Below are 19,061 nucleotides of genomic sequence, written 5' to 3'. Positions count from 1 at the left end.
AACTGTATGCAGCATTCCAAATGAGGCCAAACCAAAGTCCTATACAACTGTGACATGACCTGCCAACTCTTGTACTCAATACCCATTCCAATGAAGGAAAGCATGTCATATGCCTTTTGACCACTTTACTGACCTGCGTTGCCACCTTCAGGGAACAATGGACCTCTCTGTATGCCAATTTTACCCAGGACTTTTCCATTTACTGTATAGTTCGCTCTTGATTTGAATCTTCCAAAATGCATCACCTCACATCTGCCATTTCTCTGCCCACCTCTCCAATCTATATTCTGCTGTATTCTTTGAAAGTCCCTTCACTATCTTTTACTACACCAATCTTAGTGCCATCTGCAGTATTTTCTCCAGCAGCTTCCCTCCCACTGACGTCAGGCTCGCCAGTCGATAATTACCAGGAGTATCCCTGCTACCCTCCTTGAACAAAGGGTCAACATTAGCAATTCTCCAGTCTTCCAGCTCCTCACCAGTGTTCAAGGATGCTGCAAAGATATCTGTTAAAGCCTCAGTTATTTCCTCTCTCGCTTCCCTCAGTAACTTGGGGTAGATCCCATCGGGACCTGGGAACTTGTCTACCTTAATGCCTTTTAAAATACCCAAACCTTCCTCCCTCCTTATGCCGACTTGACCTAGAGTACTCAAAGATCTATCCCTAACTTTAACATCTCTCATGTCCCTCTCCTCCTTGAATACTGATGCAAAGTACTCGATTAAGAGTCTCACCTATTTTTCTGACTCCACACATAACTTTCCTTTTTCGTCCTTGAGTGGGGCTGACCCTTTCTCGAGTTACCCTCTTGCTCCTTAAAAATGAAAAAAAAAAGCTTTGGGATTTTCCTTAACCCTGTTTGCTGAAGATATCTCAAGACCCCTTTTAGCCCTCTTAATTCCTCAATATAGATTGATGGAGAAACTTGAGGAACTCTGTTCATCCAATACTAAATGCCAGACAGTGTGACAAATCTGAGGGAACTAATGGTACGCAGCTCTACCCTCGCACAGAGTATATTCTGTGGATTCTGACAATGCACCACCATTTATTGTCATCTAGAGCATCGAAATAGCAGGAGGCCCGAGGACAGATCCTTCATGGAAGGGAAACACAAGGTAAGTAATTTGCCTTAGGATCTCTGGCTGCAATGGGAAAGGAGCAGGAACAGTTGAGAGCAGCTGCACCCAACTGGACAATGGAAAAGGATGATGCGATCGACCAATGTAAAAGGTTTATTACAAGTAAACACGAATAAAAAAGGTGTAGTGAGGACAGTCAGAGTCATATAAGCCTTAATTTGTGACCATTACAAAAGGTATTTCAGTGATGTGTCAGGAGCAGAGACCTGACTGAAAAGGTTCAAATGAGAAGCTGAGAGAAATATACGCACTATATACATCCAAGGACGAGGACCCTCTTACCTGTGCATGGCCTGCATTTTCAGCCCTTCCTCAATGCTACTGCTTAGAGCCTGTTGGTTATGGAGTCTGCTCAATCGTGCAAGCACACGGTCTTGATGTGCTTCATACTCATCCCTGCTCGGATAGATCTTACAGATCAGCGCATCAAAATTAGGATCTGGTCGGAGAGATCGTTTAGACACCAGCTTCTTTCGACATGTGGGGCATTCTTTGTTTCTACGCAAAAGTAGCCAAAAATATCAGTTCAACAGACTGATATCAGTTCAAAAATATCAGTTCAACATACCAGCCACCATCCTAGTCTGAATTCTTCAGTGAAGGTCAAGTGAGGTTGATGAGGGGAAAGCGGTAGATGTGGTATATATGGATTTTAGTAAGGCGTTCGATAAGGTTCCCCATGGTAGGCTACTGCAGAAAATACGGAGATATGGCATTGAGGGTGAGTTGGAGGTTTGGATTAGGAATTGGCTGGATGGAAGAAGACAGAGGGTAGTAGTTGATGGCAAAGTTTCTTCATGGAGTGCCGTCACTAGCGGTGTTCCGCAAGGATCTGTTTTGGGACCATTGCTGTTTGTCATTTTTATAAATGACCTGGAAGAGGGGTTAGAAGGTTGGGTGAGCAAGTTTGCGGATGACACGAAAGTCGGAGGAGTTGTTGACAGTGAGGAAGCATGTGGCAGGTTACAGCAGGATATAGAGAAGCTGCAGAGCTGGGCCGAAAGGTGGCAGATGGAATTCAATGTAGCTAAGTGCGAGGTGATTCACTTTGGGAAGAATAACAAAAAGATGGGGTACTGGGCTAATGGTCGGATACTTGGTAGTGTGGATGAGCAGAGGGATCTTGGTGTCCATGTACACAGATCTCTGAAAGTTGCCACCCAGGTAAATAGTGCGGTGAGGAAGGCATATGGCGTACTGGCTTTTATTGGTAGAGGAATTGAGTTCCGGAGTCCTGAGGTCATGATGCAGTTGTATAAGACTCTGGTACGGCCGCATCTGGAATATTGTGTGCAGTTTTGGTCGCCATACTATAGGAAGGATGTGGAGGCATTGGAACGGGTGCAGAGGAGGTTTACCAGGATGTTGCCTGGTATGAAAGGAAAATCGTATGAGGAAAGACTGAGGCACTTGGGGCTGTTTTCACTAGAGAAAAGAAGGTTTAGGGGTGACTTGATTGAGGTGTACAAGATGATTAGGGGGTTAGATAGGGTCGACAGTATGAACCTTTTCCCGCGTATTGAGTCGGGTATTACAAGGGGGCATAGCTTTAAATTAAGGGGGGGTAGATATAGGACTGATGTTAGGGGTAGGTTCTTCACTCAGCGAGTCGTTAGTTCATGGAATGCCCTGCCAGTAACAGTGGTGGACTCTCCCTCTTTATGGGCATTTAAGAGGGCATTGGATAGGTACATGGAGGATAGTGGGTTAGTGTAGTTTAGGTGGGCTTGGATCGGCGCAACATCGAGGGCCCAAGGGCCTGTACTGCGCTGTATTCTTCTATGTTCTATGTTCTATGTAATGTTAGCCAGCCTGGAATGGCAACATTTAGCTGCAGTAAGAGATTTCAGGCTAAGGTGGTTCCATAGCAAATACTAGAATGTAGTGAAACAGATAAGACAAAATTATACACATTGAAAATTAAAGACCTGTTCAACCATTCATTTTGTGCTTGGTATATAATGGAAGGAAAACCTAAAATTTGGGAAGGGTAAGAAGTCACTTGCTGATAAACAAAAAGGAATGATGAACATTTAAAGACATGGACTTCAGGAAACAAAACAGTGCAATGTGTTGAGTACTGGCTTGTCACATGGATTCTAATCCAGACTAGACAGATAGGGAGAAAGCAATGGACTAGTGATATTATCAGCGGACTGATAATACAGAGACCCAGGTTTGAAGATCCATGTTTGAATCCCACCACGGCAGATAGTGGAATTTGAATCCAATAAAAAAAATCTAGAAATAAGTACCTAATACAGATTGAAAAACCTACCTGGTTCACTGAAGTCCTTTAGGTAAGTGGTAGACTGGTTAGCAAGGTTAGATCACATGGAATACAGGGAGAACTAGCCATTTGGAGATAGAACTGGCTTCAATGTAGAAGGCAAAGGATAGTGATGGAAGGCTGCTTTTCAGGCTGGTGGCCTGTGACGTGCCACAAGGATCACTGCTGGGACCACTGGTTTGCGTCATTTATATAAATGATTTGGATGTTTACCACCTAGGAGACAGTCACTAAGTTTGCAGATGACACCAAAACTGAAGGTATAGTGCTCAGCGAAGGAGGTTACCTCAGAGTAACAACAGGATCTTAACCAGATGGGCTAATGGGCTGAGTGACAGGTGGAGTTTAATTCAGATAAATGCGAGATGCTGCATTTGGAAAGGCAAATCAGGGCAGGAGTATTAGCTTAATGGTAACATCCTGGGGAGTGTTCAGTGCAGGTTCATAGTTCCTTCAAGGTGGAGTCACACGTAGATAGGATAGCGAAGGCGGCATTTGGTATGTTTTCCTTTATTGGTCAGAGCATTGAGTATAGGAGTTGGAAGGTCATGTTACAGCTGTACAGGACATTGGTTAGGCCACTTTTAGAATAGTGTGTGTAATTCAGCTCTCCCTCCTACAGGAAGGAAGTTGTGAAACGATTCAGAAAAAATTTACAAGTATCTTGCCAGGATTGGAGGGTTTGAGTATTGGGAAAGACTGAATAGGCTTCGGCTTGTTTTTCCTGGCACATTAGAGGCTGAGGGGTGACCTCATAGAAGTTTATAAAATCATGAGAGGTATGGATAGGGCAAATAGACAAGACATTTTTCCCTGGGGTGGGGAAGCCCAGAACTGGACGGCATAGGTGTAGGGTGAGAGGGGAAAGATATAAAAGGGGCCTAAGGGGCAACTTCTTCACGCAGAGGGTTGCGCATATGGAATGAGTTGCCAGAGGAAGTGATCGACATTGGTACAATTACAACATTGGGCGGCACGGTGGCACAGTGGTTAGCACTGCTGCCTCACAGCGCCTGAGACCCGGGTTCATTTCCCGCCTCAGGCGACTGACTGTGTGGAGTTTGCACGTTCTCCCTGTGTCTGCGTGGGTTTCCTCCGGGTGCTCCGGTTTCCTCCCACACTCCAAAGATGTGCAAGTCAGGTGAATTGGTCATGCTAAATTGCCCGTAGTGTTCGGTAAGGGGTATGGGTGGGTTGCGCTTCGGCGGGTCGGTGTGGACTTGTTGGGCCGAAGGGCCTGTTTCCACACTGTAATGTAAACTAAACTAAACATTTAAAAGGCATCTGGATAGGTATATGAAGAGGAAGGGTTTAGAGGGAGAGAGGTCAAATACTGCCAAATGAGACAAGATTAATGTAGGATATCTAGTCGGCATGGACAAGTTGGACTGAAGGGTATGTTGTCATGCTGTACAGCTCTCGGACGCTGAGTAAATTGCCATCGTTACCTGGTCTGGCCTACATGCGACTCAAAGTCTTAACTGGCCTCTGGGCAATTAGGGATGGCCAGCAAATGCTGGTCTCGCCAGTGATGCCCTTGACCCGTATTTGAACAAAAAACAAATTCACAAAAATAAATTGTGTCAAATGTAAATTTGAGTGAAAATAGGTCCGCAACCTAAACTTGCTTTACCTCTCATTGACAATCTCACTCAATTATAGGACAAGCAATGAAGCAAGTGATACAATGGCACAGTGGTGCTGAGATGGTCTCAGTATATTTTTCATCATTATATACCTTCAAAACCACTTGACATAGGCATCACACAGAATGAGAATCACCTGCAATACTTTTGACTGGTAAGTACTCTCTCACTTACTGGCTGGGCTCAGTTGCTGATCTTTGGTTCAGGACAATAATTAAGAAAAAAATTTCAACTCAAAATAAACAACAAAAAAAGTTTCCACTGGAATCAGTAACCAGAAAATAAAGATTTAAGATCAGCTGAGGAGAAATATATTCACCCTGTTCGCAACAAAGTAATGGGACAATAACCTTAATTGATCAAATGTAGTACTACTGTTATAATTAAACATCAATGTTCAGCCAAAATCAAAGCAAATTAACTGGACATTTCAGTTATTTCTATCATTTAGAACCGGCAATGCTCAAAATAGCCGTTGAATTACAGTGCCAATATTTTAAATGCATTTCAGTGGGAAGTGTTTTGGAATAGCTCTAGGATGTGAAGGTTACTACACTATAAAAGACTAAAAGTTCTTTGTTCATTCTGTTCTTCTCTCCATTTGTGAACAGTAATTGTTGTAGTAACTGATCCCTATCACTGGATGGTGCTGTAACTCCTACTGAAGGCTGCTGCAGAAAGCACGTCAATTAAAACTGCATTTAGTAATAAATCAAGCTTGCTGCCTTATAGGAGTGACCAGTCCATGGAAACAGAGCCCATACTGCATTACTAAACTCTAGGCCGCAACTCACTAAACCTCATTTCATGAAACATCTAGCACATTAGTCAGCAAATTTGTTTCTGAGCCTCTGAAAATATTGCTTAAGGTGCACTTCTTTTTCAAACGCAAGTCACATATCCAAAGCTGGCAGTGCACAATGGTCCCCTACCCGCTGCGGAGTGCAGTGACAATACAGTCCGAGCAGAAGCGGTGTAAACATTCCTTCGTTGTCATGGTGTTCTTTAACATGTCCAGACAGATGGGACACATCAGCTCACTATGCAAGCTCCGAGGTGACACTGCAATCTCTGTCCCATCCATAATTGCCTCCTGAAAGAAAAAGACAAAAGCAGTCACTGAAATAGGCCAACCTTCTGCAGCCATCATATCTGCAAACTAAAGAGACAAGAGGCGTATCAGGTAAATTGTTATAAACTGGATCTGCATGGTTGTAATTTTGTCTGGAGTATCGTCAAGACCACCGATCAGTTAAAGCTGAGCAATAATTGCCCAAGTGTGAAAACAGTTATTTTTAAACTTGTATTTTTCATTCTTGGGCAAAATTAGCAAGACTGTTAAGTTTGTTCAACCTTAGCTGCTCTGAAAAGGTACTGGCATGCCAATAAGATCAACTGTTAGCACAACAAGTGACTTGCTGAGTCACCTCAATGTCTCACCGTGACATCACAGTATGAACTAGCCAATTGTAAAGTGAAGCAACAGGGTAATCCAGTTGTGTTTTTGACAATTAATGGCCAGTTTCTGCAGTAATAAAAAAAACAAAGATTTATTTGGTTAAATTTAATAACGTTCCACAATCAAGATTGCTGGCCCAATAACTGTCACACTCCAGAAGCCAAATCATTTCTTCCAGACCCACAGAAGTTGCAGTGAGAATACATTTTAATTTTAAGGTGGCAGCTTCTGTTGCCATTAGCTTGCAGTCATTCAGCTTTAATTTCCAACCTTGCAATTCTGAATTTATAACGCCAAGTACTGTAAGTGGTGGGGATTGAGATTTTGAGGACTCCAGCACTCTTGCGACAAAATTACAACCTCATCTAAAATTAAAACAGAAAGTGCGGTTGGGTATATCAGAAAGAGGGAGGAGCCAGATACAGTGCGTGGAAAGAGACTGGGCAAGCGCAAGGTTGGGGAGGCCCACAGAGGCATCAGATAGAGCCAGTGAGAGCTCACATTGCAGGGCAGCAACAAAGCAAGCACAGGAAGGCCAAACGGGAAATAGTACAGGGGTGGGCAACAGAAAGCAAACGAGAACAGAGAACACCAGCCCCAGTGGGCAATTGAGTGTGTTAACAGGGGATTCATGGGCACGGAGGGTGTTCACACCAGCAGGAGAGCAAAGTGAGCGCACATGCATGGAGTAGTGCCAGAGGGGGCAAAGACAGCACGAGCACAAGCACAGCCAGAGAGAGGGGGCTGCAGGTGGGAGTTACCAAGAGAGATAAAGAATCACACCAAGACTTCCAGTCCATGTTTCTTTAAAATGCTAACGTATCACATTGTCATTCCACATTTTGTTTATAATTTATAGTGCCTACATTCACATGCGTATGAATATTTGTGGGCCACAGATTATACATTTGCTAAGTTAAATAAAAATAGTGGGTCATTAATAAGCAATTATTGAGTGTACACTAGAATAATTACTTAGAATCGAATGATGTCACAGCAGAGAAGGAAACCATTGGAAGTACCCAAAGAACTATGCAAGTTTTTTTCCACTGTCTTTTAAATTCTCGTTTAATATTTACCAACATCCATTCCAAAACCTGCTTTATCTTGCTTCCAGCATTACATCTGATAGGAGTGCACATGATACGAACCACTACACGAACTTCTCCTCACCCGCCCTTTTGTTTTCATCGTAATCTTACATTTGCTCCAGTCATTGATAAATGGAAATACAGGTCGTTCTGCGATAATGCAACAGTTGTGATGCTCTGTGGCCTCATCCTATAGAAAATTGTGCTAAGGAAAACTGAAGAAAATCACACTTTAGAGGACCACTAATAGAAAATTGTTATATCTGTTCAGTAGAAAGTTCACATTATCTAAACAACATCCATAATTGATTAATGTTATAACCAATTTGCGCGGATGAAATGCGCATTATAGCAGAACTGTAATTTTTACAATTTGAAATTATTCTTCGCATTCTCAGTTATGCAAATTTTTCTTCACAACTAAAGTTTTGCCTTCTTGCCACTGTCAGAACATCTTGACTACACCTAATTTATGATCTTCATTTTTTTAATGTAAGGTGCTTTAAACAAGCAACAACTTTGTCAACTATCACTATCACTCCTGATAGCTAGGTATAACTAACTCGTAATCGGTGTTCTCCTTGATTCACACTGACATCTCTTCCTAGCACTCGTTGATTTCACACTGCCTTGCGTCAATGCAGTTCCTTCACCTCACTACTTGAATTCAATTCCTAAGTCAATTTTTGGACCAAAGCTGCAGTTAGGCGAGAATGTGGGTAGCCCTGGTGTAACCCAAACTGAGCATAAACAAGTTGATTATTTCCATGCAGTGCCAGTGAGAGTTCTGTTGACAAAACCTTCCAACAATGTGCTGATGGTTGAGAGTAGATTGATGAGATGGTAATTGGCTGGATTGTATTTGACCTGTTTTTGTGGTTAGGACGTAACTGGCTATTTCAGTGTGCACACCAGTGTAGCTTGGAGCAGCTTGGCTTGGAGAACAAATTTTCAACATGACTGCTGAGTAGTTGTCAGGGGTCCTTAGCCTTTTGAATATAGAGCATAGCCAGCCGTTTCTTGACAGCACCCAGACTGAACAGACACTAATGCTGGGGACCTCAGGAGAGGCTAAGATTCAATTGGAACTTCTGGCAGAAAAGTATTTTCAAATGTTTCAGCCTCGTCTTTTGTACTAACATCCTGGCACCAGGATAATAGGGAATAGAAATATCAGTGGTGCTCCGTTCCTCCATTCGGAAGTTTAATTGCCCATTGCCATTAATGATTGGATGTGGCAGGTCTGTTAGCTTAAATATGCTCTGTGGGATTACTTTGCTCTAACAAATGCTGCTGCACTTGGTGTTCCAGCTTTACCAAGCTGACACCTAAATGAGGTATGCCTGGTGTTACCGTCCACCTCCACTTTTCATGGCAGCAGATCCCTTAGCAAGACGGCAAAAGATTGCACTGAGAGCTGGCAACATAGATATAGATGAAGGCATTAAAAGTAATATTAGCAAATTTGTTGATGACACAAAGCTGGGAGGCATGGTGAAATGTGAGGAGGATGTTAGGAGAATACAGGTAGACCTGGACAGGCTAGGTGAGTACATGGATGCATGACAGATGCAGTTTAATGTGGATAAATGTGTGGTTATCCACTTTGGTGGCAAGAACAGGAAGGCAGATTACTACCTAAATGGAGTCAAGTTAGGTAAAGGGGCAGTACAACGAGATCTAGGTGCTCTTGTACATCAGTCAATGAAAGCAAACATGCAGGTACACGAGGCAGTGAAGCAAGCTAATAGCATGCTGGCCTTCATAAGAGGAATTGAGTATAGAAGCAAAGAGGTCCTCCTGCAGCTGTACAGGGCCCTGGTGAGACCGCACCTGGAGTATTGTGTGCAGTTTGGGTCTCCAAACTTGAGGAAAGACATTCTGGCTATTGAGGGAGTGCTGCGTAGGTTCACGAGGTCAATTCCCGGAATGGCGGGACTATCTTACGCTGAAAGATTGGAGCGACTGGGCTTGCATACGCTTGAGTTTAGAAGGCTGAGAGGGGACCTGATTGAGACGTATAAGATTATTAAAGGATTGGACACTCTGGAGGCAGGAAGCATGTTTCCGCTGATGGGTGAGTCCCGAACCAGAGGACACAGTTTAAAAATAAGGGGTAGGCCACTTAGAACAGAGTTGAGGAGAAACCTCTTCACCCAGAGAGTGATGGGTGTATGGAATGCTCTGCCCCAAAAGGCTGTGGAGGCCAAGTCTCTGGATACTTTCAAGAAAGAGTTGGATAGAGCTCTTAAGGATAGTGGAATCAAGGGTTATGGGGATAAGGCAGGAACAGTATACTGATTGAGGATGTTCAGCCATGATCATAATGAATGGTGGTGCTAGCTTGAAGGGCAGAATGGCCTACTCCTGCACCTATTGTCTATTGACAGAGATAGAAGGGTTAGTTTTTGGTTTCCTTTATCTTAGCAATAAAGGAATGATTTAAGTTAGAGAAATTAAGCTTTATAATTTATAATTTTAAAAATTTGTATGCAAGCTCTGAGAGCGCAGCTCTGACGTATTAGTCAGGCAATGGAATAAAACTGGTTTTCAGAAACTGAGATCAATTGTTTTTGGCAGAGGATAAAAGAGGGTTCCTTTTGTACTTCAGAAGCTTCCCTCTTCACAGAGCCTTTTTTTTGCAACCTGAAATTTGGTGACAAGAGGATGGAGCTGCAACTTTCCTCCTCCACCTTTACAGTAATTGGCTCATAAAATAGAGAAAATAAGAGCAGGACCAGGCCCAGGCCATTTGACCCATCAAGCATGCTCGGTCATTGGACACAATCCTAGTGATCTTCTACCTCAATATTATACTCATGCCCTCGCCATACACTTTGATGCCTTTAACGTCTATAAATCTATTTCATTAAGTATACCCAGTGACTTGTCCTCTACAACCTTATGCATTAAAGAATTCTACAGGTTCACCACCTTCTGTATGAAGGAATTTTCCTCAGTCCAACATGGCCTACCTCAAATCCTGAGACTGTACGGGAAAGAAGCTAATTGCTGAGTAAGTGATAGATTAGTCTAGTTATTGTATTGCAATTTCTTTCTGAAGTTTTGGTGTGACAAGTCAGCTCAACTGAACAAATATAAATCTTGCATCATGCAGAAAGTTACAGAGGCAGCAAGTGACCTAAACCAAGAAAATGCAGAGGAACCTCAAATTATCCAATTACCAATTATCCGAAATTAGTGATTAAACAGGCACCACTTCCAAATGACTGACGGGGTTTGGAGGCTGGGGTGGTGTTGGACGGGGTTTGCAGGCGGGGGCGGGGTTAAACGGGGTTTGAAGGAGAGGGGCAGGGTTGGATGGACTTCGGAGCGGGGGTTGGACAGGGTTTGGGGGCGGGGGTGTAGTTGGACGACAAGGGACGGGTTTAGCGTGCAGAAGCAGACAGAGCTTGGACGCAGGGCGGGGTTGAACAGGGGGGAGGGGGAAAGGGGGGAGAAGGGGGGAGAAGGGGGGAGAAGGGGGGAGAAGGGGGGAGAAGGGGGGAGAAGGGGGGAGAAGGGGGGAGAAGGGGGGAGAAGGGGGGAGAAGGGGGGAGAAGGGGGGAGAAGGGGGGAGAAGGGGGGAGAAGGGGGGAGAAGGGGGGAAAGGGGGGGAAAGGGGGGGAAAGGGGGGGGAAAGGGGGGGAAAGGGGGGGAAAGGGGGGGGAAGGGGGGGGAAGGGGGGGGAAGGGGGGGGAAGGGGGGGGAAGGGGGGGGAAGGGGGGGGAAGGGGGGGGAAGGGGGGGGAAGGGGGGAAGGGGGGGAAGGGGGGGAAGGGGGGAAGGGGGGGAGGAGGGGAGCCGGGGGCTGGGTGGGTTTGCGGGCCGGGGCAGTTTTGGATGGGGTTCTGCGGGTAGGCGGGGGAACGGTGTTGGGTACAGAGTCTCGCACGCTGTGTGCTGCTGCAGCCTCCTGAACGGGAGCAGACGTTAAAAACTCCAAGCCCGAGAGGAAAGGCATTTAATCAATTAACCGAATAATCGATTATCTGAACGAGATAGTGCCCGCTCATCTCGTTCAGATAATCAAGGTTCCCTGCATTGCTAGCTGCTCAAGATTGTGCTCTGGATTTTGAAAAACAAGTAGCATTTGCGGTCATTGCTATGTATCTACCTGGCAAAGAGCTACATCGATTGCAAATATAGGTAGGTGCTCAATAATGCAGGAAAGGAATGCGCAGGCAGAAAGGAAATGAATGACCATCAGACATCTAAGTGAAGGGGGAGAAAGTAAAGACTGCAGATGCTGTAGGTCAAAGTCAAAGAGTGCGGTGCTGGAAAAGCACAGCCGGTCAGGCAGCATCTGAGGAGCAGGAGAATCGACGTTCTGCTGAATCTTAAGTGAGGGAACCAGGCAAATCAGGAGTCAGAGTCTTTCTTGCTTGCAAATCAGGATTTTGGAATCTGCTGACAGCAATGGTTTCCTGAGGAAAATGTGCAGCACCACAGGTGTTTCAGCTTTAGCGTATGGAGGACTGACTAACTCATAGAAAGCAGATAGTTGGGAGAAGGAGCACACTATCAGGCTAGCAACCTGCAACAAGTGAAGTGCCACAGGGATCAGTGTTGAGGTCACAATTATTTACAATACATAATGATAACTTGATGAGGAAAGTGATGCACTACAGCCAAGTTTGATGATGATACACAATAAGGCGGCAGGTAAATGGTATGGATGACAGAATCTGAAAAGAGCTACAGGCATGTTAAGTAAGTGGGCAAAAGTATGGCAATTGGAAATATATGTGGAGAAAAGAGGGGTTACACACTTTGGTGGATTAACAGAGAAGGTAAATGCTATTAAAATGGAGAAAGACTGCAACAAGCTATAGAGCAAAGGGATTTGGGAGAACTCAGATTTTTGTGATTCACGGTACAAGTTCAGCAGTTAGTAAGGAATTCAAATGGAATACTGGCCTTTATTTCAAAAGGGATTGGAGTGTTAACGTTTTTTGGGGGGGGGGAGGGGGAGAAGGGGGGGGGGGAGAAGGGGGGGGGGGGGGGAGAAGGGGGGGAGGGGGAGAAGGGGGGGAGGAGGGGGAGGGGGAGAAGGGGGGAAAGGGGGGGGGAGGAAAGGGGGGGGGAAAAGGGGGGGGGGAAAAGGGGGGGGGAAAGGGGGGGGAAAGGGGGGGGGGAAAGGGGGGGGGGAAAGGGGGGGGGAAAGGGGGGGGGAAAGGGGGGGGGAAAGGGGGGGGGAAAGGGGGGGGGGGGGAAAGGGGGGGGGAAAGGGGGGGGGGGAAAGGGGGGGGGGGGAAAGGGGGGGGGGGGAAAGGGGGGGGGGGGGGAAAGGGGGGGGGGGGAAAGGGGGGGGGGGGGAAAGGGGGGGGGGGGAAAGGGGGGGGGGGGAAAGGGGGGGGGGGGGGGGAAAGGGGGGGGGGGGGGGAAAGGGGGGGGGGGAAAGGGGGGGGGGAAAGGGGGGGGGGGAAAGGGGGGGGGGGGGAAGGGGGGGGGGAAAGGGGGGGGGGGGAAAGGGGGGGGGGGAAAGGGGGGGGGGAGAAAGGGGGGGGGGGGAAAAGGGGGGGGGGGGGAAAGGGGGGGGGGGAAAGGGGGGGGGGGAAAGGGGGGGGGGGAAAGGGGAGGGGAAAGGGGAGGGGAAGTTTCCTGAAGAAGGGCTTATGCCCGAAACGTCGATTCTCCTGTTCCCTGGATGCTGCCTGACCTGCTGTGCTTTTCCAGCAACACATTTTCAGCTCTGATACCGAGTATGGGCAAGGACAGTTAGAGTAGATTGAGCTACAACCTACTGGAATAAAGAATGATGGTGACCTTTTTGAAACATAAGATTCTTAGGGGACTTGATAGGGTGGATATGAAAAAGATTGTTTACCATTGCGGACCAGAAAAAGTGTAATCTCAAAATAAGGGGTCACACATTTAAAGATAGATAGGAGAAGGAATTTTCTTCTCTCAGATGGTAATGCATTTGTGAAGTTCTTTATCACAGGTTGTTGACCTCTCATCACTCAGTAGATCCTCGGCTGAACGGTCCAGGACATCCAACCTCGGACCTTCAGGTGACCGTCCTCAAGGTGAACTTCGGGACAGACAACAACGAAAAGTGGCGGAGCAGAGGCTGATAGCCAATTAGTCAGGGGTGAAGTAGGGACATGGGTCTGGATGGGTTACTCTTTGGAGGGTCGATGTGGACTTGTTGGGCCAAATGGCCGGTCTCCAAACTGTAGCAAATCTAAGTTCGGTACCCATGGGGATGGCCTCAACCAGGACTTTGGGTTCATATGACACTACAAGTGACCCCATTGCATATACACACACTGACAGACGTACACACACACACCCTCTCTTATACGCTCTCACACTTCCACACGCACCCTCACAGACTTCAACCCCTTTACACTCTCACACATACACACTCTCTCTCACAGACACTCAACATCCGCTGACACCTCCCCCCCAACACATGCACAGACACAACTATAACGCGTCTTATATTGTGGGGTGAATTTGTACTGGCAGAATTACATTTTACTTTGCTCAAAAACTGTATGATTCCATGGAAGATTCTGTAAATGCGTTTTCTTTTAAGATTAGAATCAGTCTGACCATTGTGGCATAGACACTCTCTCACAGGGCAGATCACACATTAAATGCATTATCTGGGCTGACATGACACCAACTGTTGAAGTTCACTTGAGAATGTAACTTTTAAAAAAGGTTTTGCAAATTACATATGAAACAACTGAAACGAACATGGTAATTCTAAAAGATGAGAGACTTAAACAATCCAGGTCTTTTTCAAGATATAATTTCAGTTACATCACAATGTAAACTTTTGCTATAAATTGTGTCTTACGATCTTATATTCCACAACCACCTGATGAAAGAGCAGCGCTCCAAAAGTCGGTGCTTCCAAATAAACCTGTTGGACTACAACCTGGTGTTTTGTGATTTTTAACTTTGTACACTCCAGTCGAGCACCGGCATCTCCAAATCATAGGCTGAGACAGACACATTTTTAAATCAGTAAGGGCATCAATAGTAATGGAGGAAAAGGCAGGAAAGGGGAGTTGAGGAAAATCAGATCAGTCATGATCTCACTAAATGACAGACAGACCTAATACACCTACTTCTGCTCCTGTCTTATGGAGAAAAGGAAGAACAGTGGCACAACAATAGCATTAAGGATTCCAATCAGGCAGTCAGTTCTGTAGCAATAAATGTTTCCAGGATGGTATGCTACATCCCTCGGTCACAGATGTCACCAAACAGCTACAGGGTCTCTTTCAGGAACAGCATGAACTGCCAAAGGACATGACCTGCACTGGTACTTTGACATAGTGTGAAAGCGGAAGGAGTTCCCAAAGCAGGTTTTAAGGAATTCGGGAGGAAATTTGAAACAGAACCTCGATAGCAGTAAACTCAGAATTACTCCGAGTGCCAAGAGCTAGTGAGCATAGAAATTGGTCAGAGTATTGAGTACGGAGTTAGGAGGTCATGTTGCGGCTGTACAGGACATTGGTTAGGCCACGGTTGGAAAATTGCATGCAATTCTGGTCTCCTTCCTAGCAGAAAGATGTTGTGAAACTTAAAAGGGTCCAGAAAAGATTTACAAGGATATTGCCAGGGTTGGAGGATTTGAGCTATAGGGAGAGGCTGAACAGGCTGGGGCTGTTTTCCCTGGAGCATCAGAGGCTGAGTGGTGACCTTATAGAGGTTTACAAAATTATGAGGGGCATGGACAGGGCAAATAGGCAAAGTCTTTTCCCGGGGTCAGGGAGCCCAGAACTAGAGGGCATAGGTTTAGGGTGATAGGGGGAAGATATAAGAGAGACCTAAGGGGCAACTTTTTCACAAAGGGTGGTACAGGTATGGAATGAGCTGCCAGAGGAAGTGGTAGCAGATGGTACAATTGCAACATTTAAGAGGCATTTGGATGGGTATATGAATATGAAGGATTTGGAGGGATATGGGCTTGGTGCTGGCAGATGGGACTAGATTGGGTTGGGATATCTGGTCAGCATGGACGGGTTGGACCGAAGGGTCTGTTTCCATGCTGTACATCTCTATGACTATGATTCATTGAACATGTGGTGGAGAACTGGTATTATGAGGTCATTAGATTTCTCTGGGGTAGTTGGACTTAAGGTGAACAGCTTACAGCTCTCCAGGACAGAAACTGATTTCATCACAGGGAGATTTGCCAGTACTACTGGAGGCAGTTTAAACTTGCTTCTTAGGGTGATGGGAAGCCAATAAGTGCTCAAATTATATGTAAGGAAAGATGGTAACAGAGGCAGAGAGGTTGCAAATGCAATTATATGGTAGCCAAAACAAAGGTGAGCATCAGCCAAGCTTTGAACGTGGAATCACTCCAAAAAGAAAGTTAGGGACACTCTACCTGAATGCACAACATATTCATAACAAAGGAGATGATTTAAAGGCTTCGAGTTTAGATTCGATTAGATTCCATACAATATGGAAACAGACCATTTGGCCCAACAAGTCCACACTGACTCCCCGAAGAGTAACCCACACAAACGTATTTCCTAACCCTATATTTACTCCTGACTAATGCACCTAACACTATGGGCAATTCAGTATGGCCAATTCACCTAACCTGCACATCTTTGAATTGTGGGAGGAAAACGGAACAACCGGAGGAAACCCACGCAGATACAATGTGAACATGCAAACTCCACACAGACAGTCGCCCAAGACGAGAATCGAACCTGGGTGCCTGATGCTGAGAGGCAACAGTGCAAGACACTACGTCACCGTGCCACCCCCAAATGGGTGCGATCTAACTACCATTACAGAAACATAACTGTAGAATGACCAGGTAAGGAACTGAATATTCTAGAATACTGGTTACTGAGAAAGGATATAAAAAAAGAAAAAGGAGGTGGTACTGCACTGGATACAGAGGTAGCAGACTCTATTGCCAAATTTGCAGATGACAAAAATAGGGAGGGGGGGGGGGGGGGGGGGGGGGATGGTAAATTGCAATAGGAAATAAGAATCTTACAAATGGATATAGGTTGGTTAGGAAAGTGGGCACATGGAGTTTAACATGGATAAGTGTGAGGTCACGCTTTTGGGTCGAGAAAATGGGAATGCAATTTACTATCTTAAATTGGAAGAGACTTTGGGGTGCTCCATTGCAGAGAGCTAGGTGTACTCACTCATGAGTCGCAGAAAATTTGCATGCAGGTAACATAGATAATGAAGAAAGCGAATGGAATGTTGGTTTTCATAGCTAAAGGAATAAAATATAAAAAGGTAAGAAAGTTTGTTGCAACCATACAAGGCATTGGTGAGACCTCACTGAGAGGTATTGTGCACAGTTTGGTCCCCTTAAGGGAAGATTCAGTGGCATTGGAGTCACTTCAGAGAAGGTTCAGTAGATTGAACCCAGAGATGAGGGGTTTGTTGTTTGAAGAGAGATTGAACAGTTTAGGCCAATACTCTCTGGAATTTAGAAGAATGAGAAGAGATCAAATTGAGGTATTCAAGATGATAAAAGCTGGGAATAAAATAGACATGGAGAGGATGCTTCCCCTTGTGGGGCATTATAGGATGAGAGGTTATAGTCTTAGGATAAGGGGTAGCAAATTTAAAACAGTTGAGGAAAAACCACTTCTCCCAAAGGGTTGTGAATCTGTGGAATTGGCTACTGCAAAATGCAGTGGATGCTGGGACAGTGAGTAAACTTACGAAGGAGGTAGACAGATAATAGATTGAAGGGATATGGAGAGAAGGCAGGAAAATGGGGACAAGGAGCATATCGGCCTGGATTGAATGTCAGATCAGACTCGATGGGCTGAATGGCCTAATTCTGTTCCTATATCATATGAACTTATGATAATAAGGAACAGTATCAGTACATTAGTATGGGAAGATCTCAGATTATAAAATCAAATTGTGGAATCTGTTTGGGAGGAGTTAAACAACAAGAGACAGCAAACAATGGTAGTTGTTTTTAAGTCAACAAATAGCAAGGGCGGTGTGGAGCATGGTGTTCAACAGGAGATTAGAGAAACACAGTGTAAGTCATACAGTAATCATGGTGATTTCAATCTGCATATAGAGGGGTTAAATGAGCACAAATACTGCAAAGAATAATTTTCTGAAGAGGCATGTTAAGGAGCTGATGAGACAACAGGTTATTTTACATCTTTCAAGAAACTTTATGGATGAGTGACTATATATCGTAGAATTTTATAGTTTGTTTGAAAGTGAGCTATTTCAATCTGAAGCCAAAGTGTTAAATTTGAACAAAGGAAATTAAAGGTTTGAGGGCATACCAGCTGAGCTAGATTGGGAAAATGTATTAAAAGTTGAGAAGGTATACAGACAATGGATAGTCTCCAAAGAATTAATACATCATTCCTTCTCTATTTTTACAGCACACTATACATTCCTTTTAAGAAAAGTGAGTAAATCTTGTCCAAAAACGAAGTTTAAGAATTATATCAGATTAAAACACATCTATGAAGTTGTCAAAAATAGCAGTAAATCTGAGGGTTAGATGAATGTTAGAATACAGAGTGATACGAAGAAATGGAAAATAAATGAATAATATGAAATTCAAGCGTCAAACCACAAAAATAGACGATAAAAAGCTTCTAAAAAGGTACATCAAAAGACGGTTGACTCAAAAAATATAGGTCCAATACAGGCAGAGTCACGAGAATTTAGAACAGACAATAAAGAAAAAGTCAAAGAAGTTGAATAATTACTTTGAACCTGTCTTCAAGGAAGATACATGAAACCTATCAAAATTGGAGCTCTAAGGAACTGGGGTGCATGGAGATTTGAACAAAATTAGCATTTCCTAGGAAGGTTGTATTAGAGAAATGAATGGAATCAAAAGTTTTCTATCCCTGGGTTCAGTATTATACATTCAAAAGTGTTGGAACAGGTAGCTATAGATATTGTGGATGCATTGGTGATCATCTTCCAAAGTTTTACAGATTCTAGAATGCTCCTGCAGATTGGAAGATAGCAAATCTCACTACACTATTTTAGAGAGACAAAGTAGGAACTACAGACCTGGTAGCCTTACATCAATAATAGTAGGGAAAGTGCTAGAACCTATTATAAAGGTTATGACAGATCCATAATATTTGGATAATAATGATCAGATTGGGTAAAATTAATGTGGATTTGTGAATGTAAACTCATGTTTGACACATCTGTTGGGAATGCTTCTCAGCATTCTATTAACAGAATGAATAAAGAGTTGGTGCACATCGATTTCCACTTGGATTTTCAATGGCTTTTGATAAGTTCCCCACAGAAGAAAGCTTAGCAAAATTAAAGTGCAATTAGGAGGTAATGTACTTCATGGATAAAGGAACAATTAACAGTCAGAGGAGGAATAAACATGTCATTCTCATGTTTGCAAGCTGTGCCCAGTGAGGCAACACAAGGATCAGTTCTTTAGACCCCAGCAGAATAAATTTAAATAAC

The 19,061-nt window shown here is 44.4% G+C and overlaps 1 protein-coding gene across 4 annotated transcripts in view; it reads right to left on the bottom strand.

Moving 5' to 3' along the window:
• The window catches only part of LOC122541312 (E3 ubiquitin-protein ligase RING2-A-like), a 45,623-nt gene that overhangs the window by 13,494 nt on the left and 13,068 nt on the right, over positions 1–19,061 (bottom strand). For 3 of the 4 annotated variants that reach the window (XM_043677942.2, XM_043677943.2, XM_087979530.1), the window contains exons 3-4: positions 6,012–6,172; positions 1,426–1,641 (exon numbers count right to left, since the gene is read on the bottom strand). In XM_043677942.2, the coding sequence (XP_043533877.1) occupies positions 1,426–1,641; positions 6,012–6,172 (377 nt within the window). Of the gene's footprint in view, positions 1–1,425; positions 1,642–6,011; positions 6,173–7,617; positions 7,809–19,061 lie in introns of those variants that run through there. The other variant, XM_043677944.2, reaches the window with a different exon arrangement.

Source organism: Chiloscyllium plagiosum, unplaced genomic scaffold (assembly GCF_037043375.1).
Source record: "Chiloscyllium plagiosum isolate Xiang-an unplaced genomic scaffold, Cpla_swu_hap1 HiC_scaffold_35, whole genome shotgun sequence".
NCBI classification, from domain to species: Eukaryota; Metazoa; Chordata; class Chondrichthyes; order Orectolobiformes; family Hemiscylliidae; genus Chiloscyllium; species Chiloscyllium plagiosum.
Note: the sequence above shows the minus strand (reverse complement) of the source record. Positions and strands in the feature narration are given on the sequence as shown.